The 27,815-nt window shown below is 45.0% G+C and overlaps 2 protein-coding genes and 1 long non-coding RNA gene across 13 annotated transcripts in view; 1 reads left to right on the forward strand and 2 right to left on the reverse strand.

Annotated features, from left to right (window-relative positions):
* The window catches only part of LOC102415736 (olfactory receptor 5M9), a 40,784-nt gene extending 38,190 nt beyond the window's left edge, over nt 1–2,594 (reverse strand). For all 3 annotated transcript variants that reach the window (XR_006543927.1, XR_006543926.1, XR_006543928.1), the window contains exon 1: nt 2,457–2,594. The gene's annotated coding sequence lies outside the window, so the exon portion shown is untranslated. The remainder of the gene's footprint in view (nt 1–2,456) is intronic.
* A 158-nt stretch (nt 2,595–2,752) lies between these two features.
* LOC123328932 lies at nt 2,753–12,945 on the forward strand. Its single transcript, XR_006543929.2, has 2 exons — nt 2,753–3,213; nt 12,020–12,945. It is a non-coding gene; the product is annotated as an uncharacterized LOC123328932 (long non-coding RNA).
* On the reverse strand, nt 7,657–26,719 carry UPF3A (UPF3A regulator of nonsense mediated mRNA decay). Of its 9 annotated transcripts, none has more exons than XM_044927003.2 (11): nt 26,470–26,719; nt 25,152–25,258; nt 23,435–23,541; nt 22,149–22,247; nt 21,920–22,030; nt 18,415–18,470; nt 18,179–18,325; nt 16,538–16,603; nt 12,705–12,865; nt 11,406–11,700; nt 7,657–8,634 (listed from the first exon to the last, which is right to left on the reverse strand). In XM_044927003.2, exons 1-11 carry the CDS (start codon nt 26,671–26,673, stop codon nt 8,389–8,391), a joined length of 1,599 nt encoding a protein of 532 aa, XP_044782938.2. In that variant the 5' UTR covers nt 26,674–26,719; the 3' UTR covers nt 7,657–8,388. The 9 variants fall into 9 exon arrangements, with proteins under 9 accessions (XP_044782938.2, XP_025118278.3, XP_044782941.2 ...); XM_025262493.3 differs by having other exon boundaries at nt 18,167–18,325; XM_044927006.2 differs by lacking the exon at nt 26,470–26,719 and adding an exon at nt 25,765–26,110 and having other exon boundaries at nt 18,167–18,325.
* Nucleotides 26,720–27,815: the final 1,096 nt, after the last annotated feature.

Consider the following 27,815-nt stretch of genomic DNA (forward strand, 5'->3'; position numbering starts at 1 on the left):
CACGATATACATCATTTTAACATGCATGTCTCACTTTATGGCTTCTTTTTGCTAATGACATTACTTGCTGTTTTAGACTAGGAAAATGATGTTAGATAAAAGGCAAATTCAAGTGGTTTTTTTATTCGAGTTCAAAATGGGTCATAAAGTGCACCAGAGACAATTCACAGTATCAGCAATGCATTTGGTCCAGAATCTGCTAACGCAAGTAGAGTGCAGTGGTAGTTCAAGAAGTTTTACCAAGGAGACAAGAGCCTTGAAGATGAGGAGTGCAGTGGCTGGCCACCAAAGTTGACAATGATCAATTGAGATGATCATCGAACCTGATCCTCTTACAACTACATGAGAAGTTGCCAGAAAACTCAACATCAACCATTCTACAGTTGTTCAGAATTTGAAGCAAATGGGAAAGGTAAAAAGGCTTGATAAGTGGCCAGCTCATCAGCTGAACACAAATCAAAAAAAAAAAAAAAAAATCATCCTTTTGAAGTGTTGTCTTCGCTTATTTTATGCAACAATGATTCATTTCTCCATCAGATTATGATGTGAAACAAAAAGTAGATTTTATACAACAACCAACGATGACCAGCTCAGTGCTTGGACTGAGAAGCTCCAAAGCACTTCTCAAAGCTAAACTTGCACCAAAAAAAGGTCATGGTCATCGTTTGGTGGTTTGCTGCCCGTCTGATCCACTACAGCTTTCTGAATCCCGGTGAAATCATGACATCTGAGATGTATGCTCAGCAAATTCATGAGATACACCCTGAACTGCAACACCTGCAGCTGGCGCCGGTCAACAGAAAGGGCCCAATTCTTCTCCACAACAACATCCAACCACATGTCACACAACCCACACTTCAGAAGTGGAATGAACTGGGCTAGGAAGTTTTGCCTCATCCATCGTATTCACCTGACCTCTCTCCAACAGACTACCACTATCTTCAAGCATCTCAACAACTTTTTGCAGGGAAAATGCTTCCACAACCAGCAGGAGGCAAAAATGCTTGCCAAGAATTCGCTGAATCCCGAAGCATGGATTTTTATGCTACAGGAATAAGCAAACTTTACAGTTAAGAAAACTGAAACCTAGACATTAATAACTTACTCAAGATGAGGCAAATAGCATCTGATGAAGGACCATAATAATGTTCTGCTATCTATCCAGGTTCTTTCTCAAATACCACTTTAAAAATGAATAAACCATTCAACTTACCATTTTTAAATGCATAATCTAGTGGCATTAAGTACATTCATAATGTTGTATGGCCGTTTCCATTACCCATTTCCAAAATCATCACAAACAGAAATTCTATACCCATTCAACAATTCCCTCTTTGAGAGGAATCATAAAATATTGGGGGGTTTGTGCCGGGCTTTTTCTACTTAGCATGTATACACTGAAGCATGCATCATAATTTCATTCCTTCGGGGATATGCAGCAGCCCACTGTATACACCACAATTTTTTTTCCCACTCATCTGTTGATAGTCATGTAGCTTGTTACCTCCTTTGGCTACTCTGGTTGAACAAAGACTGTGCTGTACTTAGTCAGTCAGTCGTGTCTGACTCCTTGCCACCTCAGGGACTGCAGCCCACCAGGCTCCAGGCAAGAATACTGGGGTGGGTTGCGATGCCCTCCTCCAGGGGATCTTTCCAACCCCGGAATCGAACCCAGGTCTCCCGTATTGCAGCCAGGTTTTTTCCTCACTGAGCCACCAGAGAAGCCCTCTTCTTGGCTACTCTGAATAAGGCTGCTATGGACACTGGTGTACAAGTACCTGGGTCTCTGCTTTCAATTCTCTGGAATTTATACCTAGGAGGGGAACTGCTGGTTCATACTGGTAACTTCAAATGGTAATTTCTAAACCATTTTCCATAGCTGATAGCCGCATCATTTCACTTCCCAGACAGCAAAGCAGGACTGTTCCAATTTCTCCAGGTCCTCATCAACACTTCAGAATTTTTTTTTTTTTTACCAATATTAGCGAGTGTGAAGCGGTATCGCATGCTGGTTTCCATTTTCACAACACTGATAGCTAAGAGTCATCCTTCGACGTGCTCTGGGGCCATCTGCACATCTCCTCCGGAGAAATACCCACTGAAGTCCTTTGCCCACTTTTAAACGGTCTTTTGTTGCTGAGTTATCATATACACGCCACCCCACTCCACGGTTTGCCCCCTGACTTCCAAGCGGCATTAATGACAAAGCCCACGCAGCCGAGGGGCAGAAAAAACCGCCTCCAGAACCAGGAGCTGGTGGGCCCGGGTTGCGTCGCCCCAGCGCGGTTTGAAACAAAACGTTTCCGACCTCGGGCGGGATGACGCACGGCTCCCGCCCCAAGGCCCGCGGCCCTACCCGGCCCGCGGCCGCGCCTAGGGCCCTCGTCGGCGGCAGGCCCAAGCCTCCTCGGGGCAGCGGTCCGGGGACGGCCCTCCCCGCCCGCCGCGCTCCTCACCAGCGGGCCGCGGCCGGCATCCGGGCCGGAAAGGAGGGGGAAGCTCGCGGTCCCGGCGGCTCCGCCAAGGCCTGCGGCGCGGCGGCCTCCCGAATGGCGGCGAGGCGCAGGCGCGGGCTCTGGACGCGCGAACGTGCGCGCGGCCCCAGGGCGGGCGGGCGCGCGCTCACGCGACTTTGGCGCCGCGCCCCCCGCGCAGACCAATCAGATCGCTGGTCTCAGGCGCCCCTTGCGGAGCGCGGCGGCCTCCGGCAGCCCTCCCGCGCCCGGAAGTGACGCGCCTCCCGCCCCGGCCGGCCCCGAAGCTCCGGGAGCAGGCGGTGCGGCCGGTCTCCCGTCCACGCACTAACGCTAACCCTTTGTGCTTCCCGCGGGGCCGAGCGCCCGGCTGCTGAGTCCTGGGTTTATCTCTGCCTGTGGCCGAGTGCTTTCCCGTTGACAGCTCCTGAGTGCCCGGCCGCGACGGAGCTCCGCGGGGAGGACGGCGTCTGGCCGCTGGGTTCCGTGTGCGAACCGACGGCATCCATTACCTCAGTTGCAGGCATCTCTAGTCTGTTCCTTTATTTTTTATTTTATCCTCACTTTCACGCCAAATTCTGAATATTGTCTGTTCTTTTAATTTCTGGAAATATTCTAACTTTAAATAGTAACATATTCATTCTAGGAAATTTTCAGGTTTTTGTAGCAAAATGATCCATACATTGGACCGGACTTAATAGCTTTAGAAGAAAACTTCTCGGATTTCCCTGGTGGTACAGTGAGTATCTGCGCTCCCTGGTGTTTGAGCTGGTAAAAAATCCGCCTGCAGTGCGGGAGACCTGGGTTCGGATCCCTGGGTCGGGAAGATCCCCTGGAGAAGGGAACGGCTACCCACTCCAGTTTTCTGGCCTGAAGAATTCCATGAACTTAATAGTCCATGGGGTCACAAAGAGTCGGACAGGACTGAGGGACTTTAACTTTAACACATAATTAAAGCCTTTAAATTTTTTCAGCTATCTTTTACCTGAGCTCTGTGGATTCCTCCCAGATGGAGGCACCTGTCTGAGCTTGAAAAGTACCTCGCTAGATTCCCTGTGCCAAACTCGAACTTCACTTGGCCACCACTGAATTTAGGATGACCAGTTGAGTAAACAACTAGAACTGATGTTTAAACCACCACACTCCATAAATTCAGCCCAACCCAGCACTCTCTTCTTGTTTAGAACCCAACACTGGGAACCCATGCCTGCATGTGCTCCCCTCATGTTTGTGGGCATGAGTTAGTAAAGTACTTGTTCCTTTGGTTGGGAGCGGCCTTCTCTAGACATCAACTTTGTTACTGGCTACTTCAGCTCTGAGATGGTGGTGGGGAGGGGGAGCAGAAGAAAACCAGCTACCTTGGACTGCAAGGAGATCCAACCAGTCCATTCTGAAGGAGATCAGCCCTGGGATTTCTTTGGAAGGAATGATGCTAAAGCTGAAACTCCAGTACTTTGGCCACCTCATGCGAAGAGTTGACTCATTGGAAAGGACTCTGATGCTGGGAGGGATTGGGGGCGGGAGGAGAAGGGGACGACAGAGGATGAAATGGCTGGATGGCATCACTGACTCGATGGACATGAGTCTGGGTGAACTCCGGGAGTTGGTGATGGACAGGGAGGCCTGGCGTGCTGCAATTCATGGGGTCACAAAGAGTCTGAGCAACTGATCTGATCTGGTCTGGTCACGACTGAGCGACTGATCTGATCTGATCTGGTGGGGGGAGTGGCATGGGAGGGTGGCGCTCAGGTGGGTGTCTGTGGGTGTGCTGAAGCCGACTACGTACCTCAGTTCTGATACATAGTCTCATTCTTGCCAGATTATTGTCCCAACTTCCACACAGGCATTTTGTGGCTATTTCAACCCTGTGATTGTAAGATATAAATTATTTTAGCATCTGCATAGCAAGTCCCAATTCTTATGTCTATAAAGTGGGAACACTTTGGACACTGTGTTTGCTGTTTGAAAACTTTCAGTGCTATTAGAAATTGCTGCTCTGCCTACAATCCTGAATTCCTTTTCACTTTCACACTGTTGTGTGGCATTGCCAACGCAGCTTCCTCAAACCTGGCCCCTGATGAACAGTTTGTTTTAGGTGACCACAGGTAATTAGTCATTCTCCACCATAGGGCATAGGCTGCTAGATTCTCATTCCTGAATATTAGTGGAATTTTTACTCAGGGCAATGCAACTTATCGCCCCAAATTTTCTTTCTCCAAATTTCCTTACTCCCCTATTTATCAGTTTTCCTTTGAAATTCTTGGTTTTAAGCAACAGAAACCAATTCTAGCTAACTTAAGCAGAAAAAGAACTTCCCGGGAGCATCTCACACAGCTCAGAGTCAGCTGGAAGCCCGGAGTACCAGCAGTTCTGAGGCAGGGCTTGAGGATGCATTTCTAATAAACCCCCAGGAGCTGCTGGGGCCTGGGGGGCCACTCTCTGAGAATCATCACAGCAGAGCAACAAAGTTTCTCATGCATTCAAACCAAAAGAAACAGACACAGTGACTCAGACTGCTTTAGTAACAAGACTTGTCCCTTGTCCACAGGGAGGGGAGTCCAGGGTGAGCTGCTCCAGCACTGCCACCAGGAGGAGCCCATGGCCTTTCCACCTCTGTTCTGAGTGCACAGCTTGGGCCTCCTTGGTCACTTTAGGTGATAGTTTCTGCCAATAATATTGAATTCTTCCATTTTATGTTTATTGCAAGACGACTGAAGAAAATTTAACGCTGGATTATTGTTGTTCAGTCGCCCAGTCGTGTCCAACTCTTTGTGACCCCATGGACCGCAGCACACAAGGCCTCCCTGTCCCTCACTATCTCCCAGAGTTTGCCCAAGTTCATGCTCATTGCAGCGGTGATGCCATCCAGCCATCTCATCCTCTGACGCCCTCTTCTCCTTCTGCCCTCTGTCTTTCCCAGCATTAGGGACGTTTCCAATGAGTCGTCTGTTTGCATCAGATGACCAATACCGGAGCTTTAGCATCAGTCCTTGACTGGCTTGATCTCCTTGCTACAACTTTCAGGAGTCTACTCCAGCACCACAGTTCAAAGGCATCAACTGTTGGCAGAGTAATGTCTCTACTTTTCAACACACTGTCTAGGTTTGTCATTGTTTTCTTGCCAAGAAGCAATTGTCTTCTGATTTCATGGCTGCAGTCACTGTCTGCAGTGATTTTGGAGCCCAAGAAGATGAAATTTCTCACCACTTCCACCTTTTCCCCTTCTATTTGCTATGCAGTAATGGGGCCGGATGCCATGATTTTAGTTTTTAAAATATTTAGTCTTAAGCCAGATTACTGACAGTCTAATATATAAAAATTTTATCTTCTGAAAAGTTATTCCTTTGAGGATCTGATGAAAGCTTATATAGGCCATTCCACAGAAGTGTACAATATGCTTTTTCATAATATCATGATCCCAATTTATGGTAGCTACCGATGGTGAGGACAACAATGTCACAAGAGCACACAACAGATTTTGGATTAAGAATTCCTGATTTAGGGGGACTGATTCTGCCATTTGTGATGTGGAGGATTTGAGGAAGCCTGTGAGCTTTCAGGGGCTTCCATTCCTTTTGTGGGAAAAGAAGAGCACTGAGGCCTCTGAAGTTGGGCTGGTCTGCTCTGCTCACCACTGCGTGGCTGACACCTGGAGAAGTGCCTGCTGTACAGAGGCATGTGGTGACCTCATGTGTCACTCCATTCACCCACTTTTTCTTATTGTTAATCGAAGTATAGTTGATGTACAGTATTACATCAGTTGCATTATCATTACAACAGTATTACATGGTACAGGTGTGAAACAGTCATTCATAACTTTTAAAGGTTATATTCCATTCATCAGTTCAGTCGCTCAGTTGTGTCCAACTGTTTGCGACCCCATGAATCGCAGCACGCCAGGCCTCCCTGTCCATCACCAACTCCCGGAGTTTACACAAACTCATGTCCATCGACTCATAGTTACTATCAAATACTGGTTATATTCCTTGTGCTGTACAATATGTCCTTGTAGCTTAAATGTTTGTACACCATAGTTGGCACCTCTTAACCCACTAGCCCTATCTTGCCCCTCCTTCCTTGGCTCTCCCCACTGATGACTACTAATCTGTTCTCTGTATCTGTGAGTCATTTTTTGTTGTTGTTTTATTCACTAGTTTTCTGTTTTAGGTCCTATATATAAGTGATATCATATAGTATTTATCTTTGTCTGAGTTATTTCACTTAACATGATGCCCTTGAAGTCCATCCATGTTGCTGCAAATGGAAACATTTCCTTTTTTGTGGCTGAGCAGTATTCCACTGTATATATATACCCCTTCTCTGTCCATTCTTCTGTTGATGGACACTTGGGTTGCTTCCGTGCCTTGGCAATTGTCAGTGATGCTGCTGTGAACTTTGGGGAGCAAGTATCGTTTTGAATTAGTGTTTTCTGTTTTTTTTTTTTTTTTTTTTCAGATATATACCCAGGAGTAGAATTGTATGGTGAGGTTATTACTCTGATAGCTAAAAGGAACATATGTTTATATATGCTTGTGCTTAAACATTTTGTTTTAATTTTGACTACAGCAAACATCAATAGCTGAAAAACAAAAGTCCTTTGTGGTTGTTAATAATTCTTAAGAATACAAAGTGTTCCTGAAACCAAAAAGTATTAACAATCATTCCTTTAAACCACGGATCTTGAAAATGAACCCTAACAGACTGTGGTCCACAGGCCAAATATTGAATGTTCTTGTTTTTATAAATTAAGTTTTATAGGAACCCAGCCCTACCCATTCATTTTTCTATTGTAAATGTATTCGAAGGCTGCTTTTTCCACTATGACGGCAGAGTTTAATAGTTGTTACACAGACCTTACCGCCTGTAAAATCTAAAGTGTTTACTATCTAGCCCTTTTCTGCCAGAGTTGAAGCTGCTAGGTCACCTGGATCTCACTGAATCCACAGCAAGCCCTCCTCTCCACCCCCACCTCCTGAGTCAAGAGCTAGAGCACAGCAGTGCTGGCGGACTGACTGCCCACAAGCAAGGAACTTTCTCACAACAAATCTTAGTTTCCTGAGACACATTTTATATCTTATAAGGAATAATCAAAATATTCAGATGATTACAGCTACATTTTAAAAAGCAGTTTTTTTATCACATAACATTCTACATAGGGAAAGTATCATAACTGGAGTTCAAATTCATAGCAACTAAAATTTTTATTTAATAAATGGTACAAAGCACAGTGCCAAAAACATTAACATTTAAAATTTCACCAAAAGAAAAAGTACTATAGAACACACAGTTGCAAAAAGCTACATTAAGTTATTTTACAACTGCCTCAGGCTGCAAAAAGAAAAAACCCAATGCCATACCTAAGTTATCCCTCTCTCAAAATAATGCCATTTATGTTATAAACCATGAGCACCCCATCAAAAGACTGGAACTGTTTTTGTTAATTCTGTGGCCATATTGTTAAAAGGGCAACAATTAGACCTTTGGGGCTTTATGCAGAGTTAGAGTTCCTATCAGAGGGACAACAGCACCACAGCCTTAGTGAACCCTTATGAAAGGAGGTGCATGAATGACTGAACTACAGGAGCTGCTTACTTCCCAGAAACTACAGCTCACAGAGAACCAACAAAGGCATGAGATGCAGACCATTTACTTATGAATGTGTAAAACTCAAAGGCCACGTTATTCCTACAACATGTTGAAAGGGCTTCAGAATTCACACAATACTAGTTTTCTTTTGGTTCTGGTTAAATTATATATACCAGTTTATAACAGAAATGGTAAAATCTGTAACTCTGTTCAAAGTTTTAAAAGATTACTTAAGAATGGTTTCTTGTATTTCTATGCCACCTTTATAGTTCTGGTTTCTCATTTCTTCATTAGTAAATTCAGTGTGCAGGTTTTATCCCAGGATAATTTAATTTATACACTTCCGGAAGGAACGCCCTCTCGAATCCACAGAGTGTTGAGGTGGGGAGCCCCCACCCACGTCACCAACATGCATGTCGCCCCACACCGCCTCTTCGCTCTTCTCAGCTAAAGCCACCGTTGAGTCTTCCGCCTCACCCCTCCTCCCGTCGCGGCCCTCCTCAGGGTGTCTTCCATCACAGTCACGGGCTCGGATGCGAGCTCTGGGCTGGTACAGCTGCAAGCCTGGCCGGTCCTGCCAGGACAGAAGGCGTGTTACTCTTCCAAGGGCCAGAAACACAGGTTGGGGCAACAGCTCTATTTTAGGCCCTGATAACCCTAATTATCTAAAGAAAATCAGTCTAGCAGGTAAAAATCAGCCTTTTTCATAGCACTATCTCAGAAACTAGGCATTTTGAGATTTTAAAATAGGCCATGAAAAAGAGTATTCAAAATAGCTTGAAAATAGTCTCTGAGAAAGTGTTATTGCTCAAACCTAGACCACGCTGTAGAATTGGTATAATCATGGCATTCCCTCCTATTGTGAGAGGTGAAAACTCAAACACACTCATCACAATCCTTCAAACTCACCATGCACGTTGGATGCAAAATTGGAAACAAACTAAGACATGGCCTTTGAGCTATGAGCTGAGCAGTCACACATTTGTAATAAGCTACAATTTCTGTGTACCTTATTCCTCCACTGTCCCCTTTATAGAAAATACTAACCAGTCATCATACTAAACTCTTAGAGGTGGTGGGATAAAAAACATGACTGAGTAAAGTACACGAAATGAAATAAAACTGCTTCAGGGCATGGGAAAGCAAAACCAGGGAAGGACAAAGCGATCCTGCAGGCCAGGACCGTTGAGGAGGCCAGCCAGGCCTCCGGGAGCTGTATGTGTGCCTGGGCAGAACAGCAGCCTTGGCCACCTGAGGGGCAGTGTGACTCAGGGGCATGTCTTATGCTGTTTCTCTAGGGCTCACCCCTCACCCTCACCCACCACTGCTGGGCTGTGTGTGAAGTCCCCACAGCCACTACTACCGTGGGGTTTACCAGAACGTCCTTTTCCTTAATACCAGCCTGGCCAATGAGAAGAGTGGGAAAGAGCTTGGTAGGCCTGTGTAGCCTATCACGCTCTTTCCCACGCTCTTGGATCAGAAAAATTAATACTGCTAAAACGGCCACACTAGCCAAAGCAATCTACAGAGGTAATGCAATCCCTATCAAAATACCCATGATATTTCTCACAGAACTAGAATAATCCTTAAATGTATATAGAACCACAAACAGCCCAGAACTGCCCAGGCAATCCTGACATAAAAGAACAAAGCTGAAGGTGTAACCCTTTCAGATGTCAGACTATACTACAAAACCACAGTAATCAAAACATTATGGTACAAAACCAGACATATGGATTAATGGAACAGAGTAGGGGGCCCAGAAATAAACCCACACATCCATAGTTAATTAATCTAAGCCAAAGAAGGCAAGAATACACAATGGAGAAAAGACAGTCTCAGCAGCAAAGGGCGTTGGGGCAGCTGGACAGCTACACACAAATCACTGAAATGAGAACATACCCTCACACCATGCACAAAAATAAACTCAAAAATTGTTTAAAGACCTAAATATAAGACATGACATCATAAAACTCCTAGAAGAAGACACAGGTAAAACATCCTCTGACAAATCATAGCAATATTTTCTTCGGTCAGTCTCCCAAAGCAAAAGAAAATAAACAAATGAGACCTAATTAGACTTAGATGCTTTTGCACAGCAAAGGAAACCACCAATAAAAAACCCCTATGGAATGGGAGAAAGTATTTACCAATGATGTGACCAACAAGGGGTTAATATCCAAACTACATAAACAACTCACATAACTCAGTAAACTTATGTATTACTTGTGTGAAAAGTATTATAAGCTTATTACAATACAGTACTACCTAGCCAATTGTGTTAGTTGGGTACCTGGGCTAACTTTGTTGGACTTATGAACAAACTGGACTTAATGAACACACTCTCTGATTGGAATTTGTTCGTATGTGGGAGACTTACTGTAGTCAAGGTATGGAAGCAACTTAAGTGCCCATTGACAGATAAGTGGATAAAGAAGATGTGGTACATATATACTATGGAATATTACTCAGCCATAAAAAGAATGAAATAATGAACATCTGCAGCAACGTGGATGAACCTAGAGATTATCGTACTAGGTGAAGTAAGTCAGACAGAGAAAGTAACTATATGATTACACTTACATGTAGACTCTAAAAATAATATAAATGACTCTACATACAAAACAGAAATAGACCCACAGTCACAGAAAACAAAGTTACGATTATCAAGGGCGAGAAGGAAAGAGGGAGGGACAAATTAGGAGTATGGGATTAACAGATACAAACTATTAAACACAAAATGGATAAGCAACGAGGATTTACTGTATAGCACAGGAATTACATTCAATATCTTGTATGAACCTATCATGGAATATAATCTGAAAAAAATAACCAGCTCACAGTATACCTGAAACTAGCGCAATACTGTAAATCAACTAAACTTCAATTTAAAAAATCAGAACACTGTTAATAACGTAAAAGACATATCATGTTTTCCTTACTGTCTTAGGGGTAAAATAGATAATCTTCCCATTACTTATTCTTAGGCAAGTAGTGTGAATGTGCAGTTTTATGCTAAATAAAAGGGTTTTGTGTGTTTGGTTTTTTTTTTCCTTTCTTGGTTAAAAAAAAAAAAATCAATTCTCTGAGTAAAGGAGATGCTGGTTTCATCTCAGGCCCTGGTACCCTCTCACTGGACAAGAATCACTGCTCTACAGACACAGCCTTTCAGGACAGGGTCTAAGACACTGTCAAAGCTTGTGGTCCTGCATCTCAAGACACCTCAAGACACTTGGTTAAATAAAACATTTTTGTTTGGAAAAGCAGCTGTAAGCCTGCAGGATTATAGTTTATACTTTGAGCAGATGAAATGAATGGAAGATTATCCCTGAAGAATAAAAGAACCTTGTTTCCCATGCGCTCCTTTCTGGGTGCCGGCCGGTCTTCACTCTTCTCCCTTCCCGGCTTCTCTGCCACTTCCACAGGGCAGCCCCTATCCTGGCTCCCTCTCCTCCCTCCGTCTGCGGCCGACCCCTTGCCCCGTGCCAGCTCTTCTCCATTTCTTCCCGAACATTTTTCCAGCTCATGGTGGGCTCTGTGTTTCCTGCTGTCATCCAAGTGGCATCGCTGTGCTTCAAGTTCTTTTTCTCGGGATCTTCTCTCCTTATCCCTTTGCTCTTTATCACTGTCATTTTGTGACCTGTGATTCAACACAAATTATCAGTAACCTTACATAAACTGCCTGACAGTTATCTGTCTTCCCTTCCAGACTACAAGTTCAGAACAGGCAGGGAACATACAGTGTGCTCATCACTGTTGTGCAGGTTTGCACATGATGGGCACACGACAGATGCTCAATAAGAAGCTTTTGAAAAGATGAATAAACAAGAGTAGTAACAACATTTACTCTTACACTTGAGTGACATATATGTAATAGGCACTAAACTAAGGTATCATACACACACACACACATTCTTGTAATTCCTAGTAAATATAACCCTCTGGTTTTTTTTTTACAGATAAAGCAAATGAGACTAGAAGTAATCAAGGGACTTTCCTAGTAGACCAGATGAACATCCATCATAACACAGAACTGTCAGTTTGAGTTTCTGTTCCAAGCAGACCTAAAATTAACTTAAAAAATTAACACATGCATATATCAAACTGTTAAATGAATACTAAGTAAATAAGTCGCTGCTTCAGTTCAGTTCAGTTCAGTCACTGCTTAGCTCATCTTAAAGTCTTTCTCTGCATGAGCCCCACATACCATCTGTGGCTCCGCACACGATGGCAGCAGGGCTCATGGAACAGAAAGATCTGCAAGCACGCATCTGTGCCAGAAACAGGACAAGAGCACAGAAGAGAGCTACCAACCGACAGAGACCCCTGAGGAAGAGAGTGAGAAGAAGAGAAGACGGGACAGGCAAAGGCAGGGATCCAAGAGGAGCAGCAGAAGAGTGGATCCTGGAGGCAGGACACTCCCTGCCTGAAGAGAGCCTCGGGCTGCAGACTGATGGTTCACCATCAGCATGACCCTGACCACAGAGGCAAAGGTGTGGACAAGCGCATCCCAGCAAAACTCCTGAATTCCAAGCATATTTATAAAATATAAGCATTTACTCACACCGCAGAAGGCGACACGACCACAACTTGATGACAACTTCAGGTGCGGAACATGGTCAGAGAGACAAGAGCTCGGCTCACCTCTCCCGGAGCGCCTCCAGCGAGCCCTCCGGGGACTTGGGCTTCAGGACCACCCCACTGGGACAGGGCTCCCACTTCCCGTCTCCAGGGTCAGTCTCCTCCGCTCTTTCTTTTGGTTTCTCAGTGCTCGGCTCCTCTCCCTTTTCTGGTTTTTTGAGAAGCTGAGAAATTATAATGCTAGTAAAATACCACTTTAAGAGTATATTAAAAAGAAAGTATTTAATAAATAATTTAAAATATACACCAATATCGAGCCCAAATGTTTGAATAGCAAAAAACATAAGCTAAAGATCCAATGAACAGGTTTTTGGTTAAATATACATGGGAACATTCAGTCAATGAGGTACTTTGTAGTTATGAAAAACAATTTAGGATAATGTGATAAAAAGATATTATATAAATGAAGAAAAGAATGTTACAAAGCAGAATGATCTGATTCCTATTTGTATGTTGATTCACAGATATATTAATAGAAAAATGTCTAAAAGGCATGCAATAGTGTTATTATTTTCAGTTAGCAGAAATGAAATGATTTTCTTTCCTTTCATCTATAGGTTCTAGTTTTTCTAAAATGAACACGTATTATTTTTATAATACAGAAAAAACTTTTTAAAAATGTTTTACTGTTGATGACTTTGAGAATAGTTTTCAAACTACCTATTGCTGTCTTTCTTGTAACAGACTTAGCAGTAACGCCGATACACGGCTTCTGGTATGAAATTGGACCTTCCTTCTGTTCTTACTCTTTGAACTTTAGTACTACAGGCAGGGTCATGAACTTAAGTCTACATGTAAGAATTTTGTTCTCACTTATAAAAGTGAACTTATTTAAGTTGTGGTATTGGAAAACTATACACAGACATATTTCACTAAACGCGATCATTTAAGAATGAAATACAGACTGTCAGACACAATTGTGAAAGTTGCCTTTCATCAGAGGTTACCTGCCTATGGAGAATCCTTTCAGGTAACAGTCTATCTTTTTTTAGTTTAAAAAGTAATATATGCAAACCACAGGGAAATGCAATAGTGAATGTCTCCATCAATCCAACTAGTAGTTTATGCACCTACAAACTGTTGTAACAATATTTCTGAAACCAAAGAGTTTTTCCAACACCAGTTCTGACACCATCTACCTGGGGTCAAGGTCAGACCCCATGGGGCCATCCCCACGTCAGAGGCCAGGTGCTAGTCCCAGGTTGTCACCAGTACTTGTGACTGACAGGCTATAAATTCAGGGAGTTCTTGAATGAGAATGACTCAGGGAACTCAGGAAGCACTTTACTTACTATCACTGGTTTGTTATGAAGAGTACAACTCAGGCCGAGCCAGCTGGGAGAGAGCTCGGGGCGTGGTACCTGGGAGCAGTCTAAGGCCTCCCACCTCCACTCTCTCGGCAGCAGGATGTGTGTGTCCACCAGCTAGGTTGCTCTCCAAACCCCACACTTCAGGACTTTTATGGAGATGCCATTCCATAGGCATCATCAATTGCACCTCTGGCCACTGATGACTGAACTCAATCTCCAGCCCTTTCCCTTGTGGGAGGTGGGGATGGCGCTGGAAGTTCTAACCCTGTAATCACGCCTGGTCTCTCTGGTGACCAGCTTCCATCCTGAAGCCATCCAGGGCCCCAGCCACCTCTTAGCTCTTAGCATACAGGACATTCCTATCGCTCCAGAGGTAGCAAGGGTTTGATGAGCTGTGTGCCCTGAACTGGGGAGGAGAGCCCGGGCTCGGGGCTAGGAATGCAGTTGTGCGAAATGACGGCCCACAGTCAGTGCCTCACACATGATATTCTTGCCAAGGCGGTGGCATCTCCAGAGTGGGAGAACCGTAACCACAGTGACGAAGAGTGAGCTAGATAATCTCAGGAGGTTATAAAACGCTACAGACACATAATAAACAGAATACAAGTACAAAGAGATGTCGGGGAGGGAGGAGGAATGGTTTCTCAAGGGGTCAGGGAAGGGCCCCCTGCACAGACAGGATGTGCCCAGGGAGCAGACAGAGAAGGGAGCCATCCTGAGAGGGCGTGAGTCGGGGGCGGGGGAGGGGGGGGGCAGAGGAGCTCCCTGTGTAGGAAGCGGGGGAGGGAGCACAGAGGGCAGCAGGGAGGGAGCACGGAGGACAGCAGGGAGGACAACAGTGAGGGAGCATGGAGGACAGCTGGGAGGGAGCACAAAGGACAGTGGGGTGGACAGCAGGGAGGGAGCATGGAGGACAGTAGGGAGGGAGCATGGAGGACAGCGGGGAGGGAGCATGGAGGATAGCGGGGAGGACAGCAGGGAGGGAGCACAGAGGACAGTGGGGTGGACAGCAGGGAGGGAGCATGGAGAACAGTGGGGAGGACAGCAGGGAGGGAGTATAGAGGACAGCAGGGAGGACAGTGGGGAGGGAGCACGGAGGACAGTGGGGTGGACAGCAGGGAGGACAGCGGGGAGGGAGCACAGAGGACAGTGGAGAGGACAGTGGGGAGGGAGCACAGAGGACAGCAGGGAGGGAGCGGGGAGGACAGTGGGGAGGGAGCACGGAGGACAGTGGGGTGGACAGCAGGGAGGACAGCGGGGAGGGAGCACAGAGGACAGTGGAGAGGACAGTGGGGAGGGAGCACAGAGGACAGCAGGGAGGGAGCGGGGAGGACAGTGGGGAGGGAGCACGAGGGCAGTGGGGTGGACAGCAGGGAGGACAGCGGGGAGGGAGCACAGAGGACAGTGGAGAGGACAGTGGGGAGGGAGCACAGAGGACAGCAGGGAGGGAGCGGGGAGGACAGTGGGGAGGGAGCACGAGGGCAGCGGGGAGGGTGCATGGAGGACAGTGGGGAGGACAGCAGGGAGGGAGCATGGAGGACAGTGGGGAGGACACTGGGGAGGGAGCACAAGGGCAGCAGGGAGGGTGCACGGAGGACAGCGGGGTGGACAGCACGGAGGACAGCAGGGAGGACAGCGGGGGTCAGGGCATGTGTGCACCGTCCAGTCCACATCCATGCTTATAAACTGATCTCACACACCTGTTCCTACAGAGCTTCGTGGAAAAGATCACACAACGTTTTCAGATAGTAACCTACAACTTACAAAGTTTTCAGGAATTTCATTTGTGACTCCGGCAGCCTGACTGCCTTCCTCAACTTGAGCTCACTGCTTAGTCTTCTGAGGAGAATGAACCACTGGGCTGCGTATTCTCTTTATGGTAAAAAGGGCCATGAGGACCTCTCTCTGCCTTCTCACTTTTAGGTTATCAATACAAATTCTTTTGGTCTTTCTTTACAGATTTTATTTTTTAGGTTTCCTTTTTTTTTAATTTGATTTCCCCAGATGAATCTTAGGTCAGAGATCCCCACACTGAGCACATGCTCATAAAAGGCTCCCCTTGGAGTCGGATACGTACTGTAAGATCAGAAGCCCAGATCAGATCAGACACTCGGAGGACAGAGCTGTGGACGACTTGTGTCAGTGGGGTCTAATCTGCCACCAGGATTCTGTTTTACCAGATTCAATAAGACTAAGCCTTTCTCCTGCTGTGCCCATGTTTTGGCTTCTTTTTCTATGTGAAGAGTCCTACAGTTACTTTTACTGACATAATTTGTTTTTATTTCTTTGGCTTATTTTGATTTCTAATTCTATATTCAAACATGTAAAAATAAAATGTTCTACTTCAAATACCATTAAGTCTTACTTAAAATTATAGTCAAAATTGTAGGCTAGAAGTTTCAATGATTCTTCCTGAACAACTCTCAAAGCTGTTGAAAAAACACTTTTGAGAATATCAAGCATTAAGTGCTATTACATTTTGCTGAGAAAGGTAAAGGAGAAGAAGGTTAGACAATATCTGCATACCTGCAAGCGTAAGGTCTGCATTAAGGATACACCTTCCTCCCCTCTGGTCACGACAGAGCCGACATTCTACAATGACAAAGCCCTTCCCATAGTATTGCAGCTTCATTTTATTATCTTTCAAGGGCTGTTAATTTGTACTGTTGAGACTATGTAAGTTTGTTATAGGAAGTATATCAGCTACATTTCTACTATGAATAGTTGTGCTCACACTAAACCACATGGACAAACAGGAGACACTCTGAGTTATTTTCAGGGGACACCCTTGCTTTGCCTGTTATTAGGTCCATGCCCTGGCATAAGCAAGATAGACAATCTTCACTTAATAATCCTGATTGTGCTCCTCAATTTCATCAATATTATTATCAGGTTATGAGATTTTAAAGCTACATAGATCTGTAAGAATTGTCATCAAAGCCAAGATGAAGGAAACCACTCTGTCCGACTTCTTGCTCATCTTGCATGCTGAGTTTATCTTTGCAGCAGATGTGCTGGAACAACATAACCTGGCCCACACCGTCCATCAGGCTGAGTTTTTCAGCAAATCCTTAAACTTAAGGAGACACATTTCAAGGAACGGTCTTCAGAAATCGTCATGCAGTAGTGCTGTTCATCAGATGTTTCAGGCTCTCCTCCTGATGCTTCTGCTGTCCTTCAAATTGACATTAGGTGGGGATGTGCCTTTCAGTGGCCAGTGAAATGCAGCAGATACAAAAGGTTTAAGAATCAGTGTGCAATCTGCTGTGTTACACACCTCCTCCTCCGTCAGAAAGACTGTGGAAGCAAATGCAAGATGGAGCCTCCTCGGCTTGGGTCCCTGGAGGGCCATGATGCGCAGTGCACAGCAGACACGTGCTGTGAGCAGGGACGGCTGCATGAGCCCAGTGAGGTCCCGGGGCTGCTTTCCCTGCAACGTCACCAAGCCAGTCCTGACCGACACACGTGGCTGTGTGTTTTACAGGCACGTCGTTAGGAGATTCCCTTCAATGCTAGTGAACTCCATATGAACACCTATGAGAGAAAAGGCCTAGAAAAAGCTTTGCTTTCCTCGAAGACACGGCGTGTTTTCTCCTCGTGGATAATGAAAACGTTTCGCATCAACTTTTCTGTTTCTGATTGCTGAGCATATCAGCAACTGATCTGTTGCTCCATTATGGCAACTGTGATCTCTTTCCTTTCCTCTCCACCTAGTTCCCACCTGGTCCTGACCTTTCATTTTTTTCCCTTTATATTACACGATTTTAATGAATCCTTAAAGGGCACTTTAAACACTTCATTGAAGAGGTAAGATGCATGATAGGTTGGAATCTAGACTGAGTTAAAGTCACCTGAGCAGAATACTAAGAAGGTAATGGCTGACCCCAACTGGGGAGTAAATTTTACACGGAGAAAAAACCTAAATCACCTTGCTAAATGAATGCGTCAGTCAAAGAAAAAGCCGGGGAAGAGATGCAGAAACCATTGCTGCTACCACAAAAGAAATGACACAACCAGCTCTACGAGTCAGCCTGCACACAGAAGGCAGTGCACACACAGCCAGCGGGTTTCACACATGCACTTTTTTAGTTAGGAAATCTTTCTTGAAGGGCAAGTCTAAGCAGAAGCCCGCTCTCTGACACTCCTGGAAGTTACCTTCATCCTTACTTCCTTCTCCGCCGTTTTCTTCTGTTTTTCTGCTGCTTTCCTCCTGCACTTCTCCTCTTCCCGCCGCCTCCGCTTCTCTTCTTCCCGTAGGCGCTTCTTTTCCAGCTCCCTCCTCCTCCGCTCCTCTCGTTTTTCTTCTCGAATTCGCTAAAGATGTGGAAAGTGTGTGTATAAACTGTCTGCACAGACATGATGGAAACAAGAAGGCTATTCACAGGGTAAAAAGCCAGACCTACCTGCTTCTCTAATTTTCTGTTTTTAATATATTCCAAGAGAGGTGTGGTTCTTCTAGCTAAAATACAAAAATTGCAATGTAGTCTTTAACTGTAAAATAAGATTTCCCTATTTTAAATACTTGCTTTCAATTCAACCTTTAAAACAAGGGAAGAATATATAATTTTAAAGTTTACATGAGCATTCATTTTATCTGGGGGAATTCTTACTCTATCTCTATAAAGTCAAGGAATTTGGAGCTACTGACAGTTACACATACTAGGCATTTAATTCCTTATTCTTAAAGGAGTCTTATATATTACCCAAAAATGATATAAAAGCAAAACAGCAAAATGAATACATTAAACTTCCCAAATATTCCATTTATATACAGACGGCCCTCACATCATCAGTTCTGCATCTGCAGATTCAACCAACTATGGATCAAAAATATTTGGGAAAAAATTTACAAAAAGTTCTAAAAAGCAAAACTTTGAATTTGTGACTCAGTGGCAACGATCACAGCATTTACAGTGTATCGTGTATTATAAGTAATCCAGACATGACTTAAAGTATACAGCAGGATATGTGTAAGCTGCATGCAAATATACCACAATTTTATAGAGAGGACTTAAGCACCCACAGATTTTGGTATCCATGGGGTGGGGGCAGGGCTGGAAATGAGTGAGGACTCTGCTCTGCACTGTGGAGGTTCTGGACTTGTCAGCTGCTGCAGGGCTGAGACCTACAGGGGAACAGGTGGTAGGGGGGTGATGGGGGTTGATATGAAGACTCCACCTGCCTTCCCTCCTTTACTATAAACACCTGCCTTGTTTCTTCAGAGGCCTGATATGATGGGTAAGTGACATCCTGTATAAGAAAGTGCTTTGCATGCTCAGTTGCACAGTCATGTCTGACTCTTTGCCACCCCATGAACTGTGCAGCCCACCAGACTCCTCTGTCCATGGGGTTTTTTAGGCAAGAATACTGGAGTGGGTTGCCACTTCCTCCTCCAGGGGATCTTCCTGACCCAGGGATCAAACCTGCATCTCCTGCATTCCAGATGAATTCTTTACCACCGAGCCATCAGAGAAGCCCCAAAGAAAGTGCTTTACAAACCATAAAGGTGCATCTTTTACTAAAGAGAACATGCATGGTCATGTAGCCCTGATTTAACCTACAGTAGAACAGTCCCCACTTACTAGGCTCGGCCACAACCACCTATGAGGAAGCAAGTCCCATAGCTGCTAAGTCTCAGAGCTGGGACCTGGGCCCAGGTCTGTCTGCCCTAAAGACTGACAGGCCAGCACTGAACTGCAACTTTAGAGTGAACTAACACTTGCACATAACTCACATGGCTCACACTTGAGCCTAAGCATCCACTAAAGGTTAGAATCTAAGAAAAGAAAAAGGCATTTGCCATGAATTTCCTGATTAAGTTTACATTTAAATAGGCAGAAACAGGAAATCACAGAAACAAAGTTCTACAGGCTCCTCTGGGCTCGTGGATTCTAAGTCACATTTATTCATTTAGTAAATAGGTACGCTGCATCTCCTATGCAGCAGACACTGGGCAAGGCGCTGGGAACGTAGAAGACAACTGGTCTCTCCTCTGCGAGAGGACGGCTGGACTCTGTGGGACTGTGTGTGTGTGTGTGTGTGTGTGTGTGTGTGTGACCAGCAGGCAGATATCCAACTGCCCAGAAGAAAAGGTCCTGCACAAGGGTGCTTAAGAAGAAGCGGTAAAGAGATGGGAGGGGGAGGAAGTTGAGTTTATAAATAATTTCTAGTTTGCTTCCTTGTTTAGCTCTTCTTAAAATCACTATATTCTACAGCGAAACTGCAATTTTCCCTCAACACTGTTTCTTCTCCACCTCAGTCAAGATGCCATAAACCACTGACCTGCTCAAGTTGAGCACCTGAAGGCCATGATTCTTTCTGCTGTCTCACCCCCACACCCAGTCCTCAGCCAGTCCTGTCAGTTCGACCTCCAGAACACATGCTGACTCTGCAGGACTCATCCAGCCACCTTCCCCAAGGACAGCAGAGCCTCTAAGCAGAGTCCAGCTTCTCCCATCTTCCGCAGCAACCAGAGCGATGGGGAGAAATAAATCAGACCAGATCACACCCTCGATGGTCTCCAGCCCATTATGCAACAGCCCTGCCTCTCCAGCAACTCTGCCTCTTGCCCACTGTGTCCAACCACACAGGCCCAGAGTGCCAGCCTCCAGCCCTCTCCTTCTATCTCTTGGCTCCACTGGACTTGGCTCAAATATAGTCCCAGAGAGGTCTCACTCTCTATCCCAATATCCTCCTCCATCACATCTGTGGCACTTCTCACAAGAGGAGATGTTTGGGCTTAAGCGTTTCTGCTTGTGTTTCCTCCAGTCACCCCAGTAGGAGGGCAGCTACAGAGAGCGGAAGCGTGTGTCCTGTTCTCATACTGCCCTGGACCCAGACGCAGAGTCGATACCCAGTCAACATGAGCTAAGCACGGCTCCATAAATACTTCAGTGATTAAAGATCCTTCCAGCCACACATTAAATCATCTCCTATAAAATATAAAACTTCATTATTAGACTAATGAAGAATGTTTCAATAATGTTAACCTTTCTTACTAATTTATGCAACACACATTTACCAAATACCTAACTTGTCCAAGAAATGTATTATGTGCTGAGACTACAAAGACAAAAATACCATTCTGTTGCGGGGGTGGGGAGCAGGGAAGCAGAATGAGAGGAGAATTAATGTAGAGGGAGAGAACAAAGAAGATAAAGTGTAACAGTGTAGCTGTTCTGTCTCCTAAGTCTTAGTGGATAAGCAAGAGGTAGGCATGGGAGGGGAGGGCAGAGGAGTGTTAGGCAGTAAGGAGGCCCCAGACCCAACAGAGGTGAGGAGGGAGACACTACACATGTGTTTGGGAGTGACAAGCAGGTTGCCTGCTAGAGAAAGGAGTTCCATGTCTACCCTTAATCTTCGGGCAGATTGCTACTAGGGTACAGCCATTCCCGAAATAGACCACCTGTGGGGAGAAGGCTGAAGGCCGGGTTCAAACCAGACCCAGCACTCGGGCTGGGCTTATCCTTGCATCTGCCTCACTTGCTTAGGGGCTGTGACAGGTTTTGAATGATGGCAAGATGACATCACACTTGAGCAAAGCACCTCATTACCGTGGCTGCTCTTTGCAAAGATAACTGGCTTCAGCTCTGAGACATAAGCTTCCCTGATGCAGCCCAGCACACAGCACTCAAATGTCTTCTCAGCTGCCAATTCAGAGCATCAGAACTTTGAAGCAGAATGACCATAGCTGAAAACTCAGGTATTCTCTCTCCACCGACAGATAATCAGAAATATTTTCCCCATTTGCCATGTTGACATCCTTTTCCTTTTGTCAAAACTGGGGAACACTCTATATTTCTGCCAAGCCTGTCACATGCGTCCATTTTTTATAATAATCATGAAAAAGAAAAAATATACTCTATAAATATATATCTCAATAAAGAGGAAAAAATGAGCAAAACAGACCAATAAGTTCTCGTGTCTTTGCCTCTATGTCTCCTAGAAGAGTTTCAGGACTGACATTAGTTTTCTCCTCCTCCCCACAGTAAGTTTCTAAAAATTTCTTATACTCTGGGTCTGTAAATTAAAACAGAAAAAAAGGAATGTATTACTTCCCATGTATGGGAAAGAATTATATTTGACCACTGTGCTTAATTTCAAAGCTTCACAATCCATTACTTGAAAAAGGACTCACCATCTTCAATGCTTCCGGTTTTGGCATCTTTTTTCTTTAGTTTCTTTTTGGCTATCTTCTGGAATGGAGCAAATTCTACCACTGCAGGATATTCTAGCCCTTTAACAGGAAACAAATTACAAAAGCCATTCTGAAATGGCTTTTCTGTATTCATTTTGAAACAATAATCTAGCTTACTTAAGCATTGAGCATAGCATTGATAAGGTTACTATTTAAACTATAATTTAATTATACTTTCAAATAGTAATCTTAGCATATCAAGCTCCAGATTTAAACAAAGAATTAGCAATTATTTACTAAATAAACTAATTGTAGTTGTGGTTACATGACTGGAGATATTCAAAATTCATTAAACTATATACCTTAAAGTGGTACTTTTTAATCATATGTAACTTATACCTCAATAAACCTCTTCACCCTCCCACCAAAGAGCTTATTTTGGAATACCTTTAAATAGCTTTCCTAGTCATAGCTTATATTTTTAATTTTAAAGGTTAATTCAATGATCAATCTGTTATATGAATTCGAGGAAGTGACATAGTTTACAAGAGACACTTATTTAAAGACAGGGTTTCAAAGGATGTACATGATATTCAGGTAAGATTTGCTTCATACAGAAAATTCAGAATAAAAGTAACTTTAAACTAATTTTGTTGTTATACTGGCGTGGGGGCAGACAGAAAAGTTTACTAAGAGAATCTGCTTAATCAAGAGATGAAACACTTCTACCTTGGTACCAAACCCTTTAGCCACTTCTATATCTGTCAGATGACTGATATTTTAACTCTCATTTATCTGCAAGACACTTTTCTATATTTGCTTTATACTCAACTATGCAGAATAAAGTCAAGAACCAGGAGAAGAGTAGGGCTTCAGACAGACAGGGACAATGTCTGATTCACTTTTCATGCTGTGTCCATAATGCCTAGCACATAGCACTAGGATAAAATAATTTAGTTTGCATAAAAGAATGAATTTTACTTATTCAGAAAAATTTTACATAAAATAGTAAAGTTTACTTATCCAGGAAACTCATTATGAGAAAAATTTCACTGTCCAGTGATAATTCCTAAGTAGATTGTCTACACAAAATTGCTAGAATTCTTTGGTTTATATATAATTTTAATTTTCAACATAAGCTCATAACCACAGTAACATAATCAAAGTTTAAGAAGTTATTTTAGATTAGCATCTATGGACTCAATTAAAACTCACAAACATCTAGCAAAACTTAATTAATGTACCCAGAAATTATAATGAAGAGTTTAAAAAGCCAATGACCCAACCTTTACTATCAATGAAGATATATCCATCAAAACGATCTCTAAAAAGAAGGATGTCATCTGGATTTCTAAAGTTAATGTATGCTCTTGAGTAGAGATGAGGATAAAGACTGAAAGAAGAGACAACAATGAAAATAGTAAAAAACTTAAGACCAAAACAACTTAAGACTTATTTTAATTTTTTTTTCTTTTCTGGATACAACAAACTATTTCAGATAAAACCTTTATGCCAAAGAATCATTTCTCAGTTAATTACAACAATCTGGGTACTCTTCATCAAAAAAATCCAAACAAAATATTAACTGAGATTTTTTTTTTAAAGATTTCAGAGATACTTTAGGTTGGTTTCTCTACTGCATAGAGCCAGGGTTAAAATACTGGTTCTCAGACGTAGGAAATCAAAGTCAAGGTTATTCAGAGATCATTCCTAATCATACATCATGACTGCAACACAACCCAGTCATGATTCATTTAGAGAAAATGTTATATTGTAAAGAGATCCCTTACAGATTTAAAGAGCATGTTTAGGTTATCTTAAAAAGGTATTTATTATAGCATGCAGCATGGGATATACAGAACTAAACCTTTCTCCTCTATCTCACAGTTACCAATGTCCTTCATAGGCAGGAACTTTCAACCCCATTTCATGGATGAGAACACTAGAACACTAAGGTTCGGAGAAATCAGGTACCTGCTGAGGGAGCAGTTGGTAAAAAGGTGGGGCTGAGATTCCAATTCGAGTCACTCTGAGTCCCGTGCCTGACCTCCTTTAACTGTAGCCTAAACTTTAGTCATTTGAAAAAATCGTGTTTATGTTGGTTTTTTAAGAAAAACACAAATCTATATTTACCTGTGATACTTTTCTCTGACTGAACTGACAGTTTTTACTGCAAGGTATTTATTCAAAAGGAAAATATGTATGACTGCTATAAATGAGAACTCATGATATTGAAGAGAAAAATAATCCAGATAATGTGAAATCACTAAGAAATCACATAGTGAAATTCACTAAATTCTAGCTGATCTGTCCCCCTGTTGGGCTAACTTGAGGTCTGCTCTTTTTTAATAAAAAGTAGATATTGAACTGTTAAAGCATTGAAACATCTTACTCCCAAGCTGCAGACAAGAATAGAAAGAGACATAACTCAGCAGAGGTGGCTGAAAGCAGGGGTGTCAGGTCTGGAAGGGAGCACTGGGGGCTGAGCTACATAGGTGTGTTCACCTGTAACAACTCTTTGGCTTATACATCTATTATTTATTCGTTTTTCTTTCTTACATTTTAATACAATTTATTTCATATAAAAGGTAATATTAAAGTTTACTGATATCCAAAACAAAATTAAGTAATATGGTGTTAGACTGTTTTTCTTTTTAGACTATGTTGATGCTATGGAGATACTCAAATCATTTTAAGGGAATTTAGTAATTCGACTACTTGGAAATAACTTGAAGAAATAATGATCTGCACTGATTTCTGCGTACGTGTGGGAAAGACATTGAAACAGAGATGGCTTCTATTATCTACATTACTTTACCACCCAACAACAGTGCCTCGCTCTTTTTTTTTCCCCCCCCTTTTCTTGGCCCCACGGCACAGCCTGTGGGATCTTAGTGTCCCGTTCAGGGGTTGAACCGGGCAGGCAGTGAAAGCTCGGAGTCCTAACCCTGGACCGCCGGGGAATTCCCGCTCGGCCTCCTAAGGCTGGTGAGGTCATCTCACCTGACATCAGCAGTAAAGAACTCGAAGTAATCGTGTGCAGGCAGCGGGTGCAGCTGCTGTTCCAGCTGCTCCTTGGTGAGGCTGGGGGGAAGCCGCCGGATGACCACCTGGAGAGAGAGGTCACTGGTTGGATTCATTAGAACCTCATGAAGCTTCAGCTACGAAGTGGGACACCACTTAGCGGCTAACCAACAACCACCCGGATCCCGGTCACCCCGTTTCCGCTCCGAATATCCAGCTCGGAGTATTTTAGGATATCATTGTTGTGAGACGTGGACCGTAAAGAAGGCAGAACACCAAAGAATTGATGCTTTTCAACTGTGGTGCTGGAGAAGACTCCTGAGAATCCCCTGGACAGCAAGGAGATCAAACCAGTCAATCTTAAGGGAGATCAAACCCTGAATATTCACTGGAAGGACTGAAGCTGAAGCTCCTGTATTTTGGTCATCTTTTGCGAACAGACGACTCATTGGAAAAGTCCCTGATGCTGGGAAAGATTGAGGGCAGAAGGAGAAGAGGGCGTCAGAGGATGAGGCGGCTGGACAGCTTCACCGCTGCAATGAACATGAACTTGGGCAAACTCCGGAATATGGTGAGGGACAGGGAGGACTACCGTGCTGCAGTCCATGCGGTGGCAGAGTCGGACAGGACTGGGCGATTGAACAACAAATATCCAAAAATGCGTGAAATATGCGCACGGAGAACAAGGCTGTCAAAAGGGTAACGTGGGCTCAATAGTCTAAAAGGGATCGGTGAGGTCAGAAAAGGCTGCGGACAGTAGCACTTCCCCAGGCAATGGTCATTAAAGCCAGAGGGCCAGCCTCCCGCACTGCGGCCCACGCGCTCAATACGACGCGGTCGGGCCCCCACAGGCGGCGCCGCGGCAGAGCGCCCAGGGGGCAGCGTCCGCCGCCCGCCCGCCTGCAGCCCCGCTGGACCCGCCCGGCTCTCCTCAGCGAGGAAAGCTACTGCGCGGCACTGGCGGGCCCCGGCGTCCCAGCCTCGCCGGGAAACACCCACAGGCTGAACTGACTTTTCTTCCTCCAGAGTCAGAAAAGTCGAAGTGAAAGTCGCTCAGTCGCGTCCGACTCTTTATGACCCCATGGACTACACAGTCCATGGAATTCTCCAGGCCAGAACACTGGAGTGGGGAGCAAGTACGCTGCAGTGGGGCAGCCAATCGTTTCCTCGCCGCCCAGACGCCGCTGTCCGCGGTGCTGGAGAGCCGGCGGCCCCGCCCTCCCCCCCCCTCCCCCGCTCAGGGCAGTCTCTTATCGCGAGGTTTGCCGGCCCCGCACCGCCCCCGCACCGCCCTCACTTTGCTCAAGACCGTCCTCTTTTCCTCGCGAGGTTTGCCTGCGCCGCTCCCACAGCTGGAAGAGGAGGCCAGCGGCGCTTCGGCCTCCCGCCGCGGAGACTCCCGGCGGAACTGGCTTTCTGCGGATGATGGTTTCTCCCTCCCGCTCGGACCCCGCGTAGCAACGGCCACACTGGGGCCCCCGGCTCCATCCTCCGAGCGCATCCGTACCCCACGCGGCGCTGCCGCCGCTTCCCGTCAGAGCGGAAACCTCGCGAGAACTGGGCCGCCCCCACCGTTGTGAGGCCACAAGTCCCCTCCCCCGGCCCGGGCTCCGCGTCTGCGTCCCCTCCCGCCGCCGGGGCCGAAGACGCGGGCGGGGGAGGGGCGCGCGCGGGCCAGAGGCGGACCCGAGCTGCGCTGGGCGGGCCGTCGGCCTGGAGCCACGGTCAGCGGGAAATTCGGGGCGCGAGCTTAGCCTCACTAGGAGCTTTGAACGGGCCGGGGCGGGGCGGAATGTCTCCCGCGGAGAAGAAACGTTCCAGAAAATTATACACGCGCGCTTGACAGTGTTTTGTTTTGTGCGCCCAGTCGTATCCGACTCTACAACCCCAAGACTGTAGCCCGCCAGGCTCCATGTAATTTTTCAGGCAAGAATACCGGAGTGCGTTTCCATTTCCTACTCCAGGGGATCTTCCCGACCTAGGGATCCAACCTGCAGTCTCCTGCATTGACAGGTGGATTCTTCACCACTGTGCCTCGTGGGAAGCCCAATAAAGTGTTCACAGCCTTGTATTCTTTTCCAAGGAAATCTGAACCTTTCGTCAGAGAATACCAGTTACATTTAAGAAAAAGCAAGGAAATGACAGCACAAATCAGCACATGGCTTTCCCCTACGAAGTAGAATGCATGCCCCAGAGTTGAGAGAAGAAATTGGCCGCAAAGAAGTTTCATTTCACCTGCCCTTAGTGTTCAGGTTGCAGTGACTAGAGTAACTCAGACGCTCAGCACTCACAAAACAGGGCCTCAATGTTTCCATTTTAATCTTCACTCATTTTTTGAAGCGCTCAATGGGACAGCAACCATGTTTTCCTTTTACAAACATGCAGGCAGAAGTACCTTTGGTTAGAATAATTCATATACAGGTTGATTTTTAAGTGCCATGTCTTTTCATATTTTCGACTTAATCATGTTGACTATATTTTTCATTTGTAGCACCTTCCCAGTACTTCAAGAACAAATGAGAATGGAGTAACTGAGGCATTAAGAGAGAGGGGAGTTGCAGGCAGCCACTGGGAGTAACTCAGTTTTAACTCAATCCATTTTAACTTTATCCAGGTTTAACTCAATCCAGTCTTTTATCCCTG

This window comes from Bubalus bubalis, chromosome 13 (assembly GCF_019923935.1).
Source record: "Bubalus bubalis isolate 160015118507 breed Murrah chromosome 13, NDDB_SH_1, whole genome shotgun sequence".
Taxonomy (NCBI): Eukaryota; Metazoa; Chordata; class Mammalia; order Artiodactyla; family Bovidae; genus Bubalus; species Bubalus bubalis.

Excerpts from the sequence above, each read along its gene's own strand:
- UPF3A (XM_025262493.3), bottom strand. The coding sequence starts at position 26,673 with ATGCGCTCGGAGGATGGAGCCGGGGGCCCCAGTGTGGCCGTTGCTACG. Across the intron at positions 25,259-26,469 it reads AGAGGACGGTCTTGAGCAAA|GTGGTCATCCGGCGGCTTCC; the intron begins GTGAGGGCGGTG and ends CTCTCTCTCCAG. Across the intron at positions 11,701-12,704 it reads CTGGAGGCGCTCCGGGAGAG|GTCACAAAATGACAGTGATA; the intron begins GTGAGCCGAGCT and ends GTTGAATCACAG.